General features: G+C 36.5%; 1 protein-coding gene across 1 annotated transcript in view; it reads right to left on the minus strand.

Annotated features, from left to right (window-relative positions):
- SLC16A10 (solute carrier family 16 member 10) overlaps positions 1–16,501 on the minus strand; it is a 61,620-nt gene that overhangs the window by 6,910 nt on the left and 38,209 nt on the right. The window contains exons 2-3 of the mRNA XM_058020789.1: positions 15,262–15,406; positions 11,728–12,166 (exon numbers count right to left, since the gene is read on the minus strand). Of these exons, the coding sequence (XP_057876772.1) occupies positions 11,728–12,166; positions 15,262–15,406 (584 nt within the window). The remainder of the gene's footprint in view (positions 1–11,727; positions 12,167–15,261; positions 15,407–16,501) is intronic.

Genomic DNA, 16,501 nt, shown 5'->3' on the forward strand with positions numbered 1-16,501 from the left:
TCACTCAGGGCTCTGTGCATGCTGAATTGCAGGTCTGATTTTTCCAAATGTAGAAAAGACCTGGTTAGCTCAGGCAAAACTACAGTCCAGAGTAGCACGGTTTCTTCCTTTACTTAAAAATATAATTTATCTTTGTACAACCTAGTTGTCCAAATAAAGATATACAGACGGTGAAAACCAGAACTGAATGCATCCCTGGCATCAGCATTTTCCTTTATACCTGTGCTCTCTACTATGAGGGTGACACACACAGATCTTCCCCAAATTCTCATTACTTTTAGAATGAGATTAGAAGACATAGCAGCCACTTGGTAATGGCTAGAATGCTTTCGGATACACAGTTCTGGTTGACCTCTCTCCAACCAGCCAAGACCCAGGTTTTTCTAAGCCCTCTGTTGGAGAATTTTGCCCAGAAATGGCTTATAGAGTTTTGTTCAGACATGCCATAAATCATATACAGCTGAATGGAAAAGTAAAAGGCAGCTGTGAGGAGCAAATTCTCACAGCCTGTTTCTGTAAACAGCTAATTTCTCAGGCAGTCTTCTCATAAAAGGTAAACATTCTGTCCTTGGCTGTTTTGGGAACAGACATGGAGATTTTGACAACCATTCATATCAGGGTGAGAACACAAATCTTGGTTTCAATAACAAACCACAGGTATTGAAAACAAAGGGAGGGGTTAATGTGCAATCTGTGACCAATTATGAGCTCAAGTTTTGTAATATGTATGAGCTTAATTAATACTGTTATAAAAATGTGCATGTTGGATCAATAAATTGGAGTTCGATGCTGATCAAAGGATGATGGGTCGTCTCCCTTCGCTCAATAGCCCTCCCCTTCCCTGCACATGCATTTCAACTACATTCATACAGTGAATCAAAGACATCAATCTCAGCAAAGCTGGAGCTCCTTTTTTTCCTGAACACCAAGAACCTGAATCTGAAAGAAGTGGTTATAAACTAGTGAGAAACACTTCTGTCAAACACTTCCTTCCCATGTATATTCCATTTTGGGGATTCTCAATCAAGCAAAGCTTTTGTAAGCTAAGTGCAACAGCCTCTCTGACCAAAACAGATGGCCAATGGCAGCATAAAACCTAGGAAACTCTGAGGACATTAAAACCACCTTTTTCTTCAATTACTGATGCAAGTCCTACTGTCTGACACTTTCACTGTAAACAAGCCTAAGGATAAAAGGAAATGTTTAGGGAGTACTGTTGGTACAATTTGTGTACTAGAAATGTTATTAACTGCTCCAAATCAAGTTTTCTGGAAGTGCTGAGGGGGTGTAGAAGCCTAGAAGATAAGGGGGCTCGTGCGCATGTCTCAAACACTGATAGCCAGATAGCTGTGGAGCCAACCAAGGATTGCTGGTAATAACAGCCAAGGATTGTTGGCAATAACATACTGTGAAAAAGAACAGTGTGTGGCTGGAGAAGGGGCCCATACAAAGGTAGGGCAGCACTTTTCCAGGACAAGTCCTTGTTCTGGCTCCTGGAGATAAGCATAACGGAGGTGCAAGCGCAGGAATGAGGTCGAGAAGCCAGTATGGACTGTAGGGTGGAATCAGCACCAAAAGCCCTAAAACCCCATAGCCCATTTCCAGGAAGGGCTACAAGAACAAACTGTGCATAACTTTCTCACTTTCTATGCAATTTAGTTATCTCCAGGCCAGAGAGAATCAGCCACACAGGGTCCAGGTGGCACCCTGGCCATCCCATCAGCTCAATCAATGCTGTAGCCAGGACTGGTGATCTCTTTCTTTGCATTGAGCTGTCCTGGATGATTGGATGTTTCAGAAAACATCCAAAGAAGCAGAGCATAAATTAACTCTGGAAAGTCACTGTTTATTCTCCAACATATGGACTCACTACAAAAAATGAGGGGTAAGGAGGGTGAGAAACAGAAAAAGAAACTTGGTTGCCAGCAAGCTTTATATGATACAGGGCACCAGGAAGATCATTTAAGGCAAATACATTTCTAGTCCAGACTCCACCAAAGAAACTTTCACTGGTAAGCAAAAAAACCAGCAAAATGAGCCAGCAACTCCTGCACTTCTACAGAAAAGATGATCGTCATGTTAAGAGAAACAGCATTACTAATACCTAACCTGGATCAATTTTTTGAGGGATTGCCAATATTCTGAGATAATTTCTATGAAATATTACTTTAGTTAAGTATCTTCACATGACAAATATGCATATGGCATATCTTTGAGAAAGTCTTGCTGACACACTTGCCCCAGCAGTGCTAGTACCTCTTTTTATCTCTTGTCAATTTAAATTATCTGAAGAAAAGAAAAAATTAAATAAACAAGGTGATTCATTGCATGCCAACAGTGAACTTTTCTCTTATTCCACTGAGTAAAGCAGATTAAACACAATAATTCATACATCATGAAGATTCAGAACAAGCATAATCTGAATTTCTGAAGTAAAACTGAACACAACAGTTAACAGGTTAACTGTTAAGCCTATTTAACATAAAAACCCTAAGCATTAAAAATTCAAAAATACTCAAGGTTTACAATTACACAGTTAAAATAATTTTGAGTTTTGTTTTTTTTTTTCAAAAAACAGCTAGTGCTGAAGCCATATGCCTTAAATAGTAATAATATTTTTTAAAAAATCTCAGAGCTGTTAGTGTTATCCTAAAGAGCATGTGAAGGAAACCAGTGGCTTGGTGTGGCTTGGGCAGCAGCAACAAGGCAGAAAAGGCACACACGCATCTTTGGAAGCTCACAGTGACTGAGCACAAGGATGCAGAATAAAGTCAGGGATCCACAAAAAATGAAGTGTTATGTACACAAGGGATGAGAGTTAAATTATTGGATAAGACCCTTTAAAAACATTATTTTAACTTATTCCTGTTTGGGACTACAATCCATATTTTACAGTCTCAGTTCCAGCCATTTCTTGTGGCCCAAAGCAGTGTTTCCAGCGCCTACTTCACTCTCAAAATTCAACTGTGTCCAAAACCAGCTACTATCAGAACATCCTAGAGAGTTACAGGTCAATCACATTAATTTGAATTTCCAGAATAACAGCAGATCTATTTTAAAACATCTAACAGGTAACATCACAAACTGAGGACCAACAGGGATTTGTGGGGGAAAAAAGAAAACAAACAACCCACCCTAATTTCTCTAATCTCATCTTCCTATTGTCTCAACCATGTAATGAGACTGATGCTGCAAATAAAAGCTCAAGGACCATACCCCAGCAGTCCCATTCATGAGAAACCTCCCCAACACACAAATCCTTGTGGCATTTACTAATGTCATAAAATGTTATCAGTTTGCAACTTATGCAATTAAAACCGAGCACACTATATGATATGCTACCATTAAGAAATTATGGAATAGCAAAGCAATGGATTAGGATATCCTGTACAAATCCTGTACAATGCTACTGTCATGCCCTAAGAGAGGTTGACATCATTGCTCAGCAACAGCATCTGTGCCACTCATATCACATCTCTCAAAACTAGACTCCTTAAACCATTGGACCTAGGCAAGTAAAATCTAAAGGGATTCTCAAACCTCTGTTCAAGCACCACAGAATTCCCAGGGCATCCAAGCACTTCAGGATTAGAGATCTACTTGTGGACATGGTCATAATTCCCTCAGCTTTCACAAACCTGGGTGAAGCACCTGACTCATTCTACAGGGGAACAGAAGAAAGCTTTTAATTGTCTCAATTCTTCAAGACAGTCCTGAATACACTGCCAAGTATCTACTGGATCAGGGCCTTGAATCGAAATTGAATCAAGTAGTCCAATTTTCATTTAAGTCCTAAGGAAAAGATGACAATGATAGTCTCTCCTCCTTATACAGAGATACAGTCCGTACTCAGGATACAGACATATATGTTCTCTTTTTTTTTCCCCCCCTTCCTAGAGCAATCCAAAACCACTTTCCCCTTTACTAGAAAATATTCCGCTCAGTAGTAATGAAAAAATTAACCCAATCATCAGAAAAGAACCTGGAAAATAGCTCAAGAGCTTCAAGAGTTCAGTTCAAGTCAAGATGCTTCAAGAGTCCAAAGTCAAGATTTTGAGTTTGCCATTGAAATAGCATTAAAACAAAAAATTATAACACTCTGAATTTACTCTTTGAATTATACACTCCATCTGCTAGCAGAATAATTTGTACTACACCAGAGTACATGAAATAGTGTGCTGTTAGAGACAGATACAAAGGAAATCACAATGAAACTCAGACCTTTCAACCTGCCAGTATTGCACAGACCTCAGGAAGACTCCTTTGTCTTCAGGGTCACAGGGTCACCACATAGTTTGCACCTGAGCATACCTGCTGCCTTTTTTTTTTTTTTTTATTTAATTTACTTTTAATTCTAAAATATAGCCCAGAAAAGCTTCGGTTTATTCTTGTTTGTTTCTGTTCTTTCTGTATATTTTCAAATATTATTTGTCTTCAGTACTTATTTGACAAACATATCTAAAATATGCTTTCAATAGTAATTACAAATGTAAAGTAGGAAATAATTTGTTTCGTTTCCCACCACCACCCCCAATGTCCAAAGTGGATGATCTAACCAAGAATAAATGCTTCCAGGTCAACATTAAGAAATATTGAAAAATAAATGGGTGCACAGAATAATGACAGAAATGGGAAAATAGAAGTGGGATAAAGGGGGAAAATTTCACTAACCTGGGCAGTCAAACTGCAGCAGATGTTGAGATCTGAAGGGAGATAAATGCAAAGATTAGAAAAGCAAGTAAAGCACAGGGAGCCACTGAAGATTTTGGGTCTCGGTGACATCTGCTTAATAATTACATCAGACCTTTACAAAACCAGTGTCTTGTTAGTCTTCCATTGGAGAAAGAAATACGATAGATTAAGTGGATGAGAAAGGTAATAGCGCTAAAACTGGCAGCTATACCTAGTTTTAGCTTTTTTAGAATATCTACATGTAGAGAAATCTGTTTGACACAGTTATGGTTAGTACTGGACATAATTTAAAAGATAACTTTCCTGCCATTACAAGACTAACAGCAGATTCTGGGAAAGAAAAGATGTGGTAGACTTCAGAAAAATGACTGATCTGAAGGAGATCTGAAGAAATAAAGAGGTTTCTTGAACAGCAGCCCATAAAAGCAAGTGAATGGAGTGATGGAGGCTGTTTTTTTCCAGTTTGAATAAAAAAAATCCAGACACACCCATTGGATATTCAGCATTATTTTACACAACATTGTAAAAGTAGCAAATTTATAACATAATACAGGTGGTTCAAAAAACAGACAGTACTTACCTTACAAGAACTGATGTGCTACTGCCTTACAAGATGTGTTATGTGTATGCAGTTTACTGTGGACATGCAGACTTTGTACATGAAAGTTTAGAGATTTTTGGTTGCTAGAATCCTTAGAGTATACACCTGACTCTTCAACATGCTCTGCCCTCAAACATAGAGGAAAACATTTATTTCTGTGCTTCCATTTGTCTCCACTGTGGAACCCAGGGGCATAAGAATTAAAGGGAGGAGAGAGGTGTAGGATCAGGACTTTACACACAATACAAAACTTGAACAGCTTCACATACTGCAAGGTAAATCCTTTCTACTGTGGCTCCTTTGGCAAGTCTCCCACAGCAGAGGACACAGAGCCACTGCCACTGTCTGTGGACAAGGGCAGAAGCTAAAACACTCATTTCTCAAGTGAGGAGATGTAATTTAGAGATGTCATAGCTAACAACATTCAGGGAACACAACATCAGTGTGTTCTCCCCTTAGGGGAGGCTTGAAGAGTTACAGAAATATTTGTAAGAAATGTTATGGATGATGATTAGGGTCTTGCTGGGCAAGGACATCAAACACTGCAGTGAGATTCATCCTGACTATCATACCTCATCCCAACACAGCAGCTCAGAACTACCTGAAGAGTCTTAGGTGGTTTCTATACTCCCTTTATATTTTTCCAGTATAATTCTTCCTAACAACCCAAAGCTTTTGCCTGGGGAGGGAGCAGTTTACAAGTGGAAAATGTCCATTTTTCTTAACAGGCAGAATAGATAGAATGTGTTGTCCTGAATAAGTTTTAGAAACTTCCAGAGTATATGGAAGTAAATACAGCTTGCAAATTACAGAGCAAGATTTTCAGACAAGTTCCTATGAAAGCTGTAACTACAGAGGATCTCACAAGAACTTGGCTCTTCATTTCTCCAAGCAGATTGCACAAGACAACAGTTTTTATTGGCACATATTTTAGGGAGCAAAGGTTCAAACACACTGAATTTGCACAGCGGAATCTGATCTCTTATTAACAAAAACAAGGCACATCACTGATAGAGAATGAGACATGGGCAACCATCTATCCAAAATAGGTGGCTCATAAAGAACAGAGCTGAAGGCCAAGTCATCCTCAAGGCTCGATTTAAAAATATACTCCAAGGTGATAAGGTATTTGTAGAACAGATAAATCACACAAAAGACACAGAACTTACACTATAGATCAGAAGGTGGGGGGGGAGGAATCAAATCTGGCAAAAAAAGTCTGCATCAGCTCTAATCCATATCAGCAAGTCCTCCTGTTAATTATGTTTCTAAAGTGAAAAGACTACTTTTCTTATCTAAAGAGCAGGAACAAAATGAATGCTCCAGCAAAAGATAGGAAACATAGACCAGCAGAGAGCACTGTCTTTTTGTCCAAGGACAGACACTGTGGCCATAGCACTAGACTCAGCAACTTCAAAGTGACAAACACAAGATCTGGAGACAGACACAGCCACCCAGAGGACAGACTAATATTTATCCAAGTTGCCTGATTTTGTGATGCAGCCAAGAAAATGAGTTTGTTTATATGCATGAAAAAGTCCTTTTGACTAACGTACTCTAACCAGCTTCATGACTCTCCCATGAATAAAATTGCTTGGAAGCATCTTTACTTTTCATTTCTGAGATGTATTTTCTTTTCCAAGAATCTTAGAGCAGAGTCCAAGGTGATGCTTTGTTTCTCAGCAGAAATATCTACCTTTTTCCCCCCTGAGCATTAGGTCTGCAATCTCACTTCCCTGTTCTCTAGAGGTCTAGATGTGCCTATTCCTGGCACATGCAGATTTCAGAGAGGCAATGAGGCAATGAATCTTCAGCATCCATCTATGGAGGACATTAAATCCAGTACTTATTTGCCTACCAAGACAGAGTCTCCTAAGAAAGTTGTTAGAAAAAAATGGTCAGACACAAACCATTTTTTCTTCTCTTAAACATGAAGCAAACAGACAGAGAACACATGTACTCCACATAGCTACTGCTAACCAGAAATGTCTACATATGCATGTACCCATTGTGGAATATGAGCATGGATAAGCATCAAAAGGAAAAGCCAGATCTACACAGTAAATTAAGAAACAGGCAGCAAAGCAAGGTGAGAAATACTGAAATCTTTTCCTGAGCTACTCTGAAGTTTTAAAAGGACAGTCACTGTCATGGGAACTTTCACACTGCATATCAATTCATGAATATCTTTGTATACAAGCCTGCAGCCATATTTAAACCACAAACCTTATTTTCAAACATATCTAGTAATTCTTTAGGAGTATTTTCTTCATAACAAATATTTAAACTTAAAAAGGTAAACTTTATCAAGACACATTTTCATTGCATTATCTACTATCCAGATGCTTTTTTTAAAAGTAGAACACATAATAAATATGTGCACTTTTTTCCAATTACTTGGTTGTTAAATTCAGTTTTTCATCCTGCAAGGTATCAAATACTGTAAATAAGGCAGGACTTATTAGCAAGAGGCATTTAATAAAAGTAACTGCTAAATCAAACCATACTTGTAAACACTCCAAGACAAATTACTACAGGACTGAAACACTCAAAAGCATTAAGATGGTATTATCAGTCCTAGCAGTATTCCTCACAGTGGCTGAATATTGCTACATCAAAATTACACAATACTGGATCCCTTTTTTAAGTGTGTCATAATTAATATTTTCCTAAATTCATACTGAAACCTGGTAATGACCTCAGTCATTGCTTAGAGAAGACCAGGCAGTGACAACATCCATTTTAAGCAGTATTTCTTTTCACCCTGCTAAATAAAGCACAAAAGGCAACCACATCTTGTAAGCTACAGAGCATGTGACCTTGTATCAAATTTTAACAGAAATTACCTAACAAGCTCCTAAGAATTAAGGATGCATGATACTGATTGAGTAAATATTTTTAAGGGTAAGAGAACAACAAGCCCTTAACATCAGACTGCTGAAAAACAGAAGTTCTCTATTTATTATCAAAACAAGCACAGGACAAGTGGCACAGAGACTAGGTATACTTTCTTCCAGATATACTTCATTTCCTTGTGATACAGTCTTTAGTAAAAACACTTGAAAAGAGCATTTTCCACTGATTCTACAGATTGCTGCTATGAATTCACAATTTAAACCATAATAGACTAAGCAAGGATTTTACTTGTCTGTCTGCCTCTTTTAGAGAGGCACCAAAGCAAGAAAATCGCAGTCACTAGTTTGGACTGATTTTAAAATTGAGAGGAATAACAACCATTTGATTTAGTAATCTTATGATTTATTGGTTTGTTCTTCAACAATCTCAATTAATGCTGAAAGTATATAACAAACTTAAGTCAAAACTTATTTATAGTCTTCATCTCAACCCAATTCCCAAGTTACATGTAATGGAACACCTATTAATGGAATTTGACACCAATTAAACAGGGATAAGAAAAGCTCTCCCTTTTGGTTCTCCCCTGCAAGAGCCAAAAGGAATCTGATGCCTAATACCTACCAGTCAGGATTCATGCCAAGGAGCTGGCAAGAGTTACCAGCTCCTATCTAGCATGCCATATAATCAATTTGTTAGTGCATTTAATTTTAAATTAGAGCCTGCTTAATGAGCAGGTTGTTTCTTCAGTTTTAACAGCTTTTATTCCACACAGCAAACATGGTGCAGAGAGTTAAACTGCAAAGACTTGGCTAATTCTGTTACTTCAAAGCCCAAAAAAGTTTTTACTTCTCTTTCACTACAGGAGTCACAGCATGTATTCTCCTTTCCAACAGGCTTCAGGAAATGCAGGAGGGATGAACAGAGACTGGGAAGGGCACAGAAGCACACAGAGAGCCTGGCTGGGACCTCAGGATCTCCTGAGCAATGCCAGGCTGGCAGACAGTGACTCCAGGGGCAAAGCAGTGACACACAGGGACCCCAGCCTGCAGGGTCTGTGCCACCTGGGTTTCATCACATGGTCACACACAGCCATTCTGGCAGAAGCTGTCTTTCCAGGTGGGAAAAATGGAACTTGGTGAGTACAGGTACCAGGTCAGAGGCTATGACATTCGCTGTATTTTTTTCTTAGGGCACTTTTAACCAGTGTTACAAGTCTAGCAGTCTGGCTGCTGTCAGACACCCCTAACACTGGGAAAAATTCAAGAATTTTACCATAACAAAAGCTGTCACTTGTCTAGAGATCATATCCCTCTTCCAGTTACCACATTTTTAAAAATAAATAATGAAACAATAGTAACTTTCATTTTCAAAAGATGAGGAAAGTAGTCTCGGGTAGATGTGCCAGTGAAAAACTATTTTTCTTATAGCCTTTAACTTACTTGTAAGTACATACTTCTTTTTACTTCTGGAAGTACACAAAGTGTGGCTTTTTTATCAAAAGCAGACAAAACTACGATGAAAAAATCCAGAGCTATCTACTTGAGCTGAAGTATCTGTGTTGAAGGGCACAATCCACACTGTGCCTTCATAAACACTGATTTTTTTCAGATCCACAGGGATTTTAAGGAAAATCAAGTATTTAGATACACATAAATTAAAATGAAAACTTGTGGGTTTCAGGGAGGGGTTCTGACAAGAATTATTCAGTCTAAGTTTTGCTGAGAGCTGAAGATTCCCCTCTCAAAGGGCACATACAAAGTTTGTGTCTGTCTCCCATTGAAGATTTTGTGTTATATAAACACGTAAGCATCATGGTTTCTCTGAAACTCTGAGCAAAAAGAGTATCTTCATATAATTTTGAGGTAATCCTTAAAATATTAGATTCTAACACTACAGTCTGATGGGGGGAAAGGACCCAATAAAAAAAGAAAATTATATTATCATCATATTATATTGTATGGGATAATATAAGGGGCTTTGTTCTCTACAAGCCAACCAGCTGCTTTAGTCTGAATTATAAACAGGAAGCAGTAACACAAGCATCTTCTAAAAAAAAAATCACAAGCTTTTTGTTCAATAAATATATTTTAGAAGTTCTTTTTGCCTGCTTGTATAGCCTTATTCTTCAGTTCTCTGCAAGGGTTAACAATGATTTATGACCTACCCAATAGCTTACTCTAGACCACCTGACTCCTACTCCTCTGAAGTTGGTTTTATTTTAAAGCATCTCTACAAAGCTTATGGGGAAATAGCATAAGATGTCTTCTGGATTGTACAGTTCTTTGAAAAAGGCTAATTCGAAGTGTTATACAATAAGATCTACATGATTAAAAACTAAGTTACAAGAAGTAAGCATTAATAGAAGTCAGTTTATAACTGCTCAAAAACACACTGGCCCCCACCATAAGATACTTTTAAAAATAAATATCTGATGTAGAGTCAGTAATCTAATCCATTGCCAGAAAGCAGTGACAGCCATTTGTTATATTGAATAAAAAAATAGCTTTTAAGGCATTGAAGATTTTTCAACAGAAATGAAGATATTTATTTTCATTAATCTCACTGTTCTATCATGGGTGAATAATGAGTATTAAAATGACCCTTGTGTTTTCATAATGAGTTCTACTAGCCCATGCTCTATCAAATACTCTTAATATGAGGATGTGTAATGGTCTCAAAGCAGCATCTCAATGGAGACTCTGGGCTTTTCCCCACCTTTCCCCTTGAAGCCCTTTGGTTCACACCACTTCAGTCAAGAGAGCACCACCAGCAAGGTGTCCAGGATCACCATTTCACCATTTAAACAGTGCAATGTGTGTCAGCCATCCTGATACAAATGCATGCATCTCCCAGTTGCACCTGAATTTCTTAGCTTAGGAGTGTACTACAGAAAAAAAAAAAACAACAAAACCCTGCTAGGGAAATAACTCTAGTACATGTACAGGAGATGGCTAATTGACATCTTCCCCATCACCAGAAGCCAAAGCTCCTTCAGCTGCTGAAGACAGCAATAAAACACAGCTCACCTGGCAGCTGTGGGACAGGGTAAGAGCAGCAGTTACATGAATGCTATAAAATGTAGTAAACTAAAAGGCTGAAGTTTGAGAGACAGAAAAATCCATGTATTTTGCTTTTAATAAACCTGAAACATGGTGAATACAACGGAGCCTGAAAATTGACACTTTAACAAACCTCCATACAAAGGAACAAAAATTACACTTCTGGAATGTTTTACTCCTTTCATACAAGTGTCATTGGCCATGTATGCAGCTGAGTACCAAAATAAAGAATTCTCTTTGGAATAGTATAGAATATTTTTCAAATCTCTCTTTTCATTGTTAAAGTATTTTAAACCTTGCATTGAGACCAAAGAATAAATATTCTATCTGGCTTAACTAATACTTCTGATTAAAGCACTCTTTTAATAAGACAACATCCAAATTAATTTTGTGTTTCTCCCCAACACAACCTGCAGTTTAAACTGGCTTCCAATCACCAATTGCTTTCTTTAGCAATAACACAAAGGCAAGTATGTATAGTTTCAAACACATCACACCCAGGAAGAAATGTACACTTACCAAGTGAACATAAGGCACAAAGTATCCAAAAAGTGCAGCTGGAATCCCTAATGCCCAGATTCGGTAGCTGAGAACTTTGAAAACGGAGAAATTGCAAATCTTTTTCGCAGGAGGTAATTTGAATTTTCCCTTCTTTCCTCCCTCCTTGTCTTTGGTGTTGGGAACAAGAGGTTTGTACGTAAATCCAGCCAGGAAGAGAACAAACATAAGGATGCAGAGGACCCTCAAGGTGTTGAAGAGGTCGACAGAGTCGAGGAGGACCCTGAGGAGGAAGGGCAGTGACACTGTGAACAGGCTGCTGCCCGCGGTGACGATGCCATTCACCAGGCCCAGGCGCTTCTTGAAGTAGTGCCCGAGGATGACCAGGGAGGGCTGGTAGGCAAAGGAGCAGCCACAGGCAAACACGATCCCGTAGGTGAAATACAGAGGCTCAATGGTGCTGCACCAAAAGAAAAGAACAAGTCAGTGTTTGGTAAGGCAGTGGATGCTCATGCACCTGGAGGTGACAACAAAACAGCTTCTCAATCAATCAACACAACTCACTACTGTAAATAAGAGTTTGTATATACTTATAGTTGAATAGCACTGTATCAGCTTAATTCACCAACTAGTCTATCTATCTCCTTCCACTGAAAAATTTCACAGAATTTACTGAACAGGTAAAAAAATAAAAATTCAATTCAATTCTAATTACATCAAATAGTGTAGCTAAAAAAAGTTTTAAAAATCACTGTCAAGGCACATTAGCCAAATGTAAGTTCAACCATTGCTGGGTTTTTGGATTTTTTTTTTTCCCCAAAGAAAATTGTACTGTTTTGATTTACACATTTCTTCACTTTGCTAGCAGGTCAAATGTCATACTGAACTCTCCTCATGAACCCATAGAAATCAAGTAAACAATTTGTTATGAAAATAAAGTAACAAATGTGGCAAACATCATTAATAATGAAAAATAAAATATTTAAATACTGACAAAATTTTGTAATGTAATATATTAATAAATTATAAATTCTTTAGGTATTAATTTTTTAGACAAATAGTCTCCTTTTGAATAAATACTTTAAATTCAGTGGTTTGGCACATATATTGAATATGCTAAGAAAGAACTAAAAAAATGTTAATAAGAAATGAAACATTTCATCTCATAGGAAGGTGGATCTTCATTATAAAGTTCACTATTATTACCATTTACTCTACAACTGAAACAAAGCAGAGCCATTTTAATTGATCACAAACACGTGACATGAATAAAAAGTTCTTGTGCAAGAAATGTTAAAAGTATGAAGTAACAGCAGCAGTATAATTAATTAAATTAGTGCTGTAGTACTAGTTAGTGAAAGAAAACATTTTTTAACATTTAGACAGAGGCAGGGTGCAAGAAATTTTTATGAGTTTTCTGAGGTAGCACATGAGAGTTTATATAATTTTTTTAATGTTATGTTTACAATGAACCCTCACCTCCTGTTTTATCAATTAACACCTGCATTTAAAGCCCTTCTGGAAAACAGTTAATCTTTTTAACTCTAACTTTTTTTAAATGAGCATGAGTGCTTTACATAGTGCTTTTTGTGACAGGATGCAACCTGCCAGCACCCCTCTGTAAAAAAATAAGATATCACAAGCTCCCTATGTAAGAACTTCTTAGGAAATAGTAATTGACTAATCAAGGTCTGACTCCAGGTACTGGTATTTATATATAAATATTTATAGATATTTATATATATAAATACCTATATATTTATTTATATTAGGTATTTATATATATAAATATTATAGCGAAAAATAATTATGTGTGTAACATAATATTGTCACCTTCTATATTAAACTATCAATTTCTGAAACTGATGATACACAACATAAGCCAGCAGAAACAACAAAAGGGGAAAGACTTATTACCTTTATTAATGGAAAATAATCAGGAAAATAAAACCAGAAGTAACAAAATGAGAGGAGTAACATCATGCAGTGAAGACAGTGAACTTTTGCTTCCATATGTAAATTCACTCAAAGAGTCTGCAGCACAACATGCATATTAAAATATTGTCCTGCATTATAAACACATCTTAATTTCCTAAGACATAAAATTTATATTAAGAAATTGGTGCAATGCAAAAGCAGTAGATCATATGACATTTGCCTGCTTTACAGTATTTTACTTCTAGAACACTGGCTTTTGTATCTGAACTATGCTCCTTTAATGAACTGATAACATCACAGGCATAAATCATTTTAGTGTCAGTAACATAATGAAACACCAAGTATGCATATCAACCTGGCATGTACTCTTACAAGAATTCACCTCTCAAAGTGCTCTTCAAAGTTTAGTTAAGCTGAAATATTTCTGAAACCTTTACAAAACAACTTGCTCTTGCTTGTCTCTTCTGTGCCCTTGTTCCACTGGGTATCAGACAAACACAAGAATGATCTTTATCTAATGACAAGGGTGGTTTGGTATTCATCACTCAACATACTACTAGGTAGAAAGGAGGAAGAAAGACTTTTCCAAGACACATCTTTTAATTTTTTTGTTTGTTTAATAAAATTAATAAAGCCAAATATTTGCACCAGGACTAACCATTCAGATCACAGCAGCTCACATCCATCTGATTCAGAGTACAAGCACAGAAAAGACATTCACAAGATTTTTGCCTGCATCAATACATTTGCACCTAAGTGGAAAGCTCTTCTGAATGTAGCTTGATTGTTCCTATACTTATTCTGCTAAGGGTGGGGACAAAAAAAGTCTCTGAAAATTAGCGGTAACTGGATTATTTCCCCACTACTTTTTACACTCTACCTTCAGTAACAAATTTCTGACAGTGACTAAACTAAGTAAATTTCCTGTTTCCTCATCTTCTACAGGGTACATGCAACAAATGAGTCACTCTTTAATTCCTTAAGATTTACTCTGCAAAAGTTACATGCAAATGAAAAAAACAAAAAGAAACACATAAATTAATTGTAAACTAGAAGAAAAAAAATCTAAAATGAATAAGTCTTAAGTATAGTCAATACACCAAAGTTTTCTCTATCTCCATATTTGGCAATTGGACCAGTAAGAACAGAAGAAAACATCAAATTTCACTAGAATTTTAACAGCTTCCTGGAGGCTCTACTGTGTTTTTATCACCATTAAAACTTTCAAAAGAAAATTAAGGGGACAGGCCTGGAAGGGAAGACAACAACAATGTTTATGTACCTGTTACAACACAATGTACATCAAGCAAATATATAAGTTTATCCTGGACAATGCTGTTGATCTTATAGCACTAGTCTTGCTGTTGATATATTTATAAATAGTAGTTCCTGTTAAATAGGTACTCTTGTTTTTATTTATAAACAATAAGTTTTTTAAAATACTTTTAAGTTGAAAGTTTACAAGTCATAGTTTGAAAGACAAAACCAAACAAAAAACATAAGTTTTCTAAAGATAATTTAAGGTAGCACTGTTTAACCCTTCTACTGATTAGATCAATATTACAACACTAAAAAATTTATAAAATACATTAAAAATTATGAATTTCAGTTTTTTACCTTACAAAAGAACTTGAAAGGAGTCCAACAAGCCCTACTGCAGCTCCAATAACAGCTACTTTTCGACAGCCAAACAGGTCTGTGAATATGCTGACTATTGGGGAGCAGAAGAAGACCATTCCCATGGAAAGAGAGCTCACCCATGCTGCAAAATAGAAAAGAAAAGACAACAGTTTAGAAGACAAAGTGATTTCAGCTTTCAGTTAATACTTGTTTTCACCTAGGATTTTATGTTGCTGAACTAAAGTTAGGTAGCAATTGGGCAACTATTTTAAAAACATTTAACTACATCTTGAAATTTATTTACCTAACATGGTAAAAAAAACCCTAACAATTTAGATCATCAACTAATTTAAATTTTATCAGCTCAAAGCATGCAATTAACTTTTTTGTAGCTATTACTCCTACTTTTTTTTTTCTTATAAGCACAAAAACATTTCTCTAGTAACTAACCTATTATTCAAACTGATGCCTAGGTCATTAAAGACACCTTTGAGGATTCATATTCATTCTGACATCAGTTCATTCATTTCACTTGACTTCATGCTAGACCTTAATGACTTTAAACAGGTACATTTGCTGAAAAAAAGAGTAATAATTTTTAAACTTCATTACTAGATGTAGATCATACTGAACATCAATAAGGAGTAATCAATAGGCTTTTAGACTGTAATAGGAATGTGATTTTACTTTAGACAAAAAGTTGAGTTACTAAAACCTCTTTCATATATATAATGGGAAAATTTCACTACTTTTGATACTGCTTGAGCTTTATAGACATTGTGAAAACTGTACTTGGTTTATTAGATCATTCAGATTCGATTCAGGTGAGTCCACTATAGTTTCAGCCACAAGTGGGGTTTTTTAGCACAGCTAGTAATTACAACTAATATGCTTGATATATATAGTCATGTATATATTGGAAATGCCCCCACCAATATCGGGGGAAAAACTGTCTAAACAATAAGTGGAAAAAGTTGCTAATTCAAAGTGAATTGGAAAAAATATTTTATCTTCATTTTGAATTATACAGAAAACAGGACAACTCTTTCAACCTGAAAGAGTTTTAAATTTGTGTAGTTGGAATTTTCTTTAGAATATCTTTCCTAAAGACATAGTTAGATAAACAATTGTGATTCAGTGATGAAGACAAATAAAATTATCTGGAAAAGCTTATAACCACAAGACCAAATAAAGTGTACTTGCAAGTAGATCTACCACTACCAAGGCTTAGGAGATG

Source organism: Melospiza georgiana, chromosome 3, assembly GCF_028018845.1.
Source record: "Melospiza georgiana isolate bMelGeo1 chromosome 3, bMelGeo1.pri, whole genome shotgun sequence".
In the NCBI taxonomy this organism is placed as follows: domain Eukaryota; kingdom Metazoa; phylum Chordata; class Aves; order Passeriformes; family Passerellidae; genus Melospiza; species Melospiza georgiana.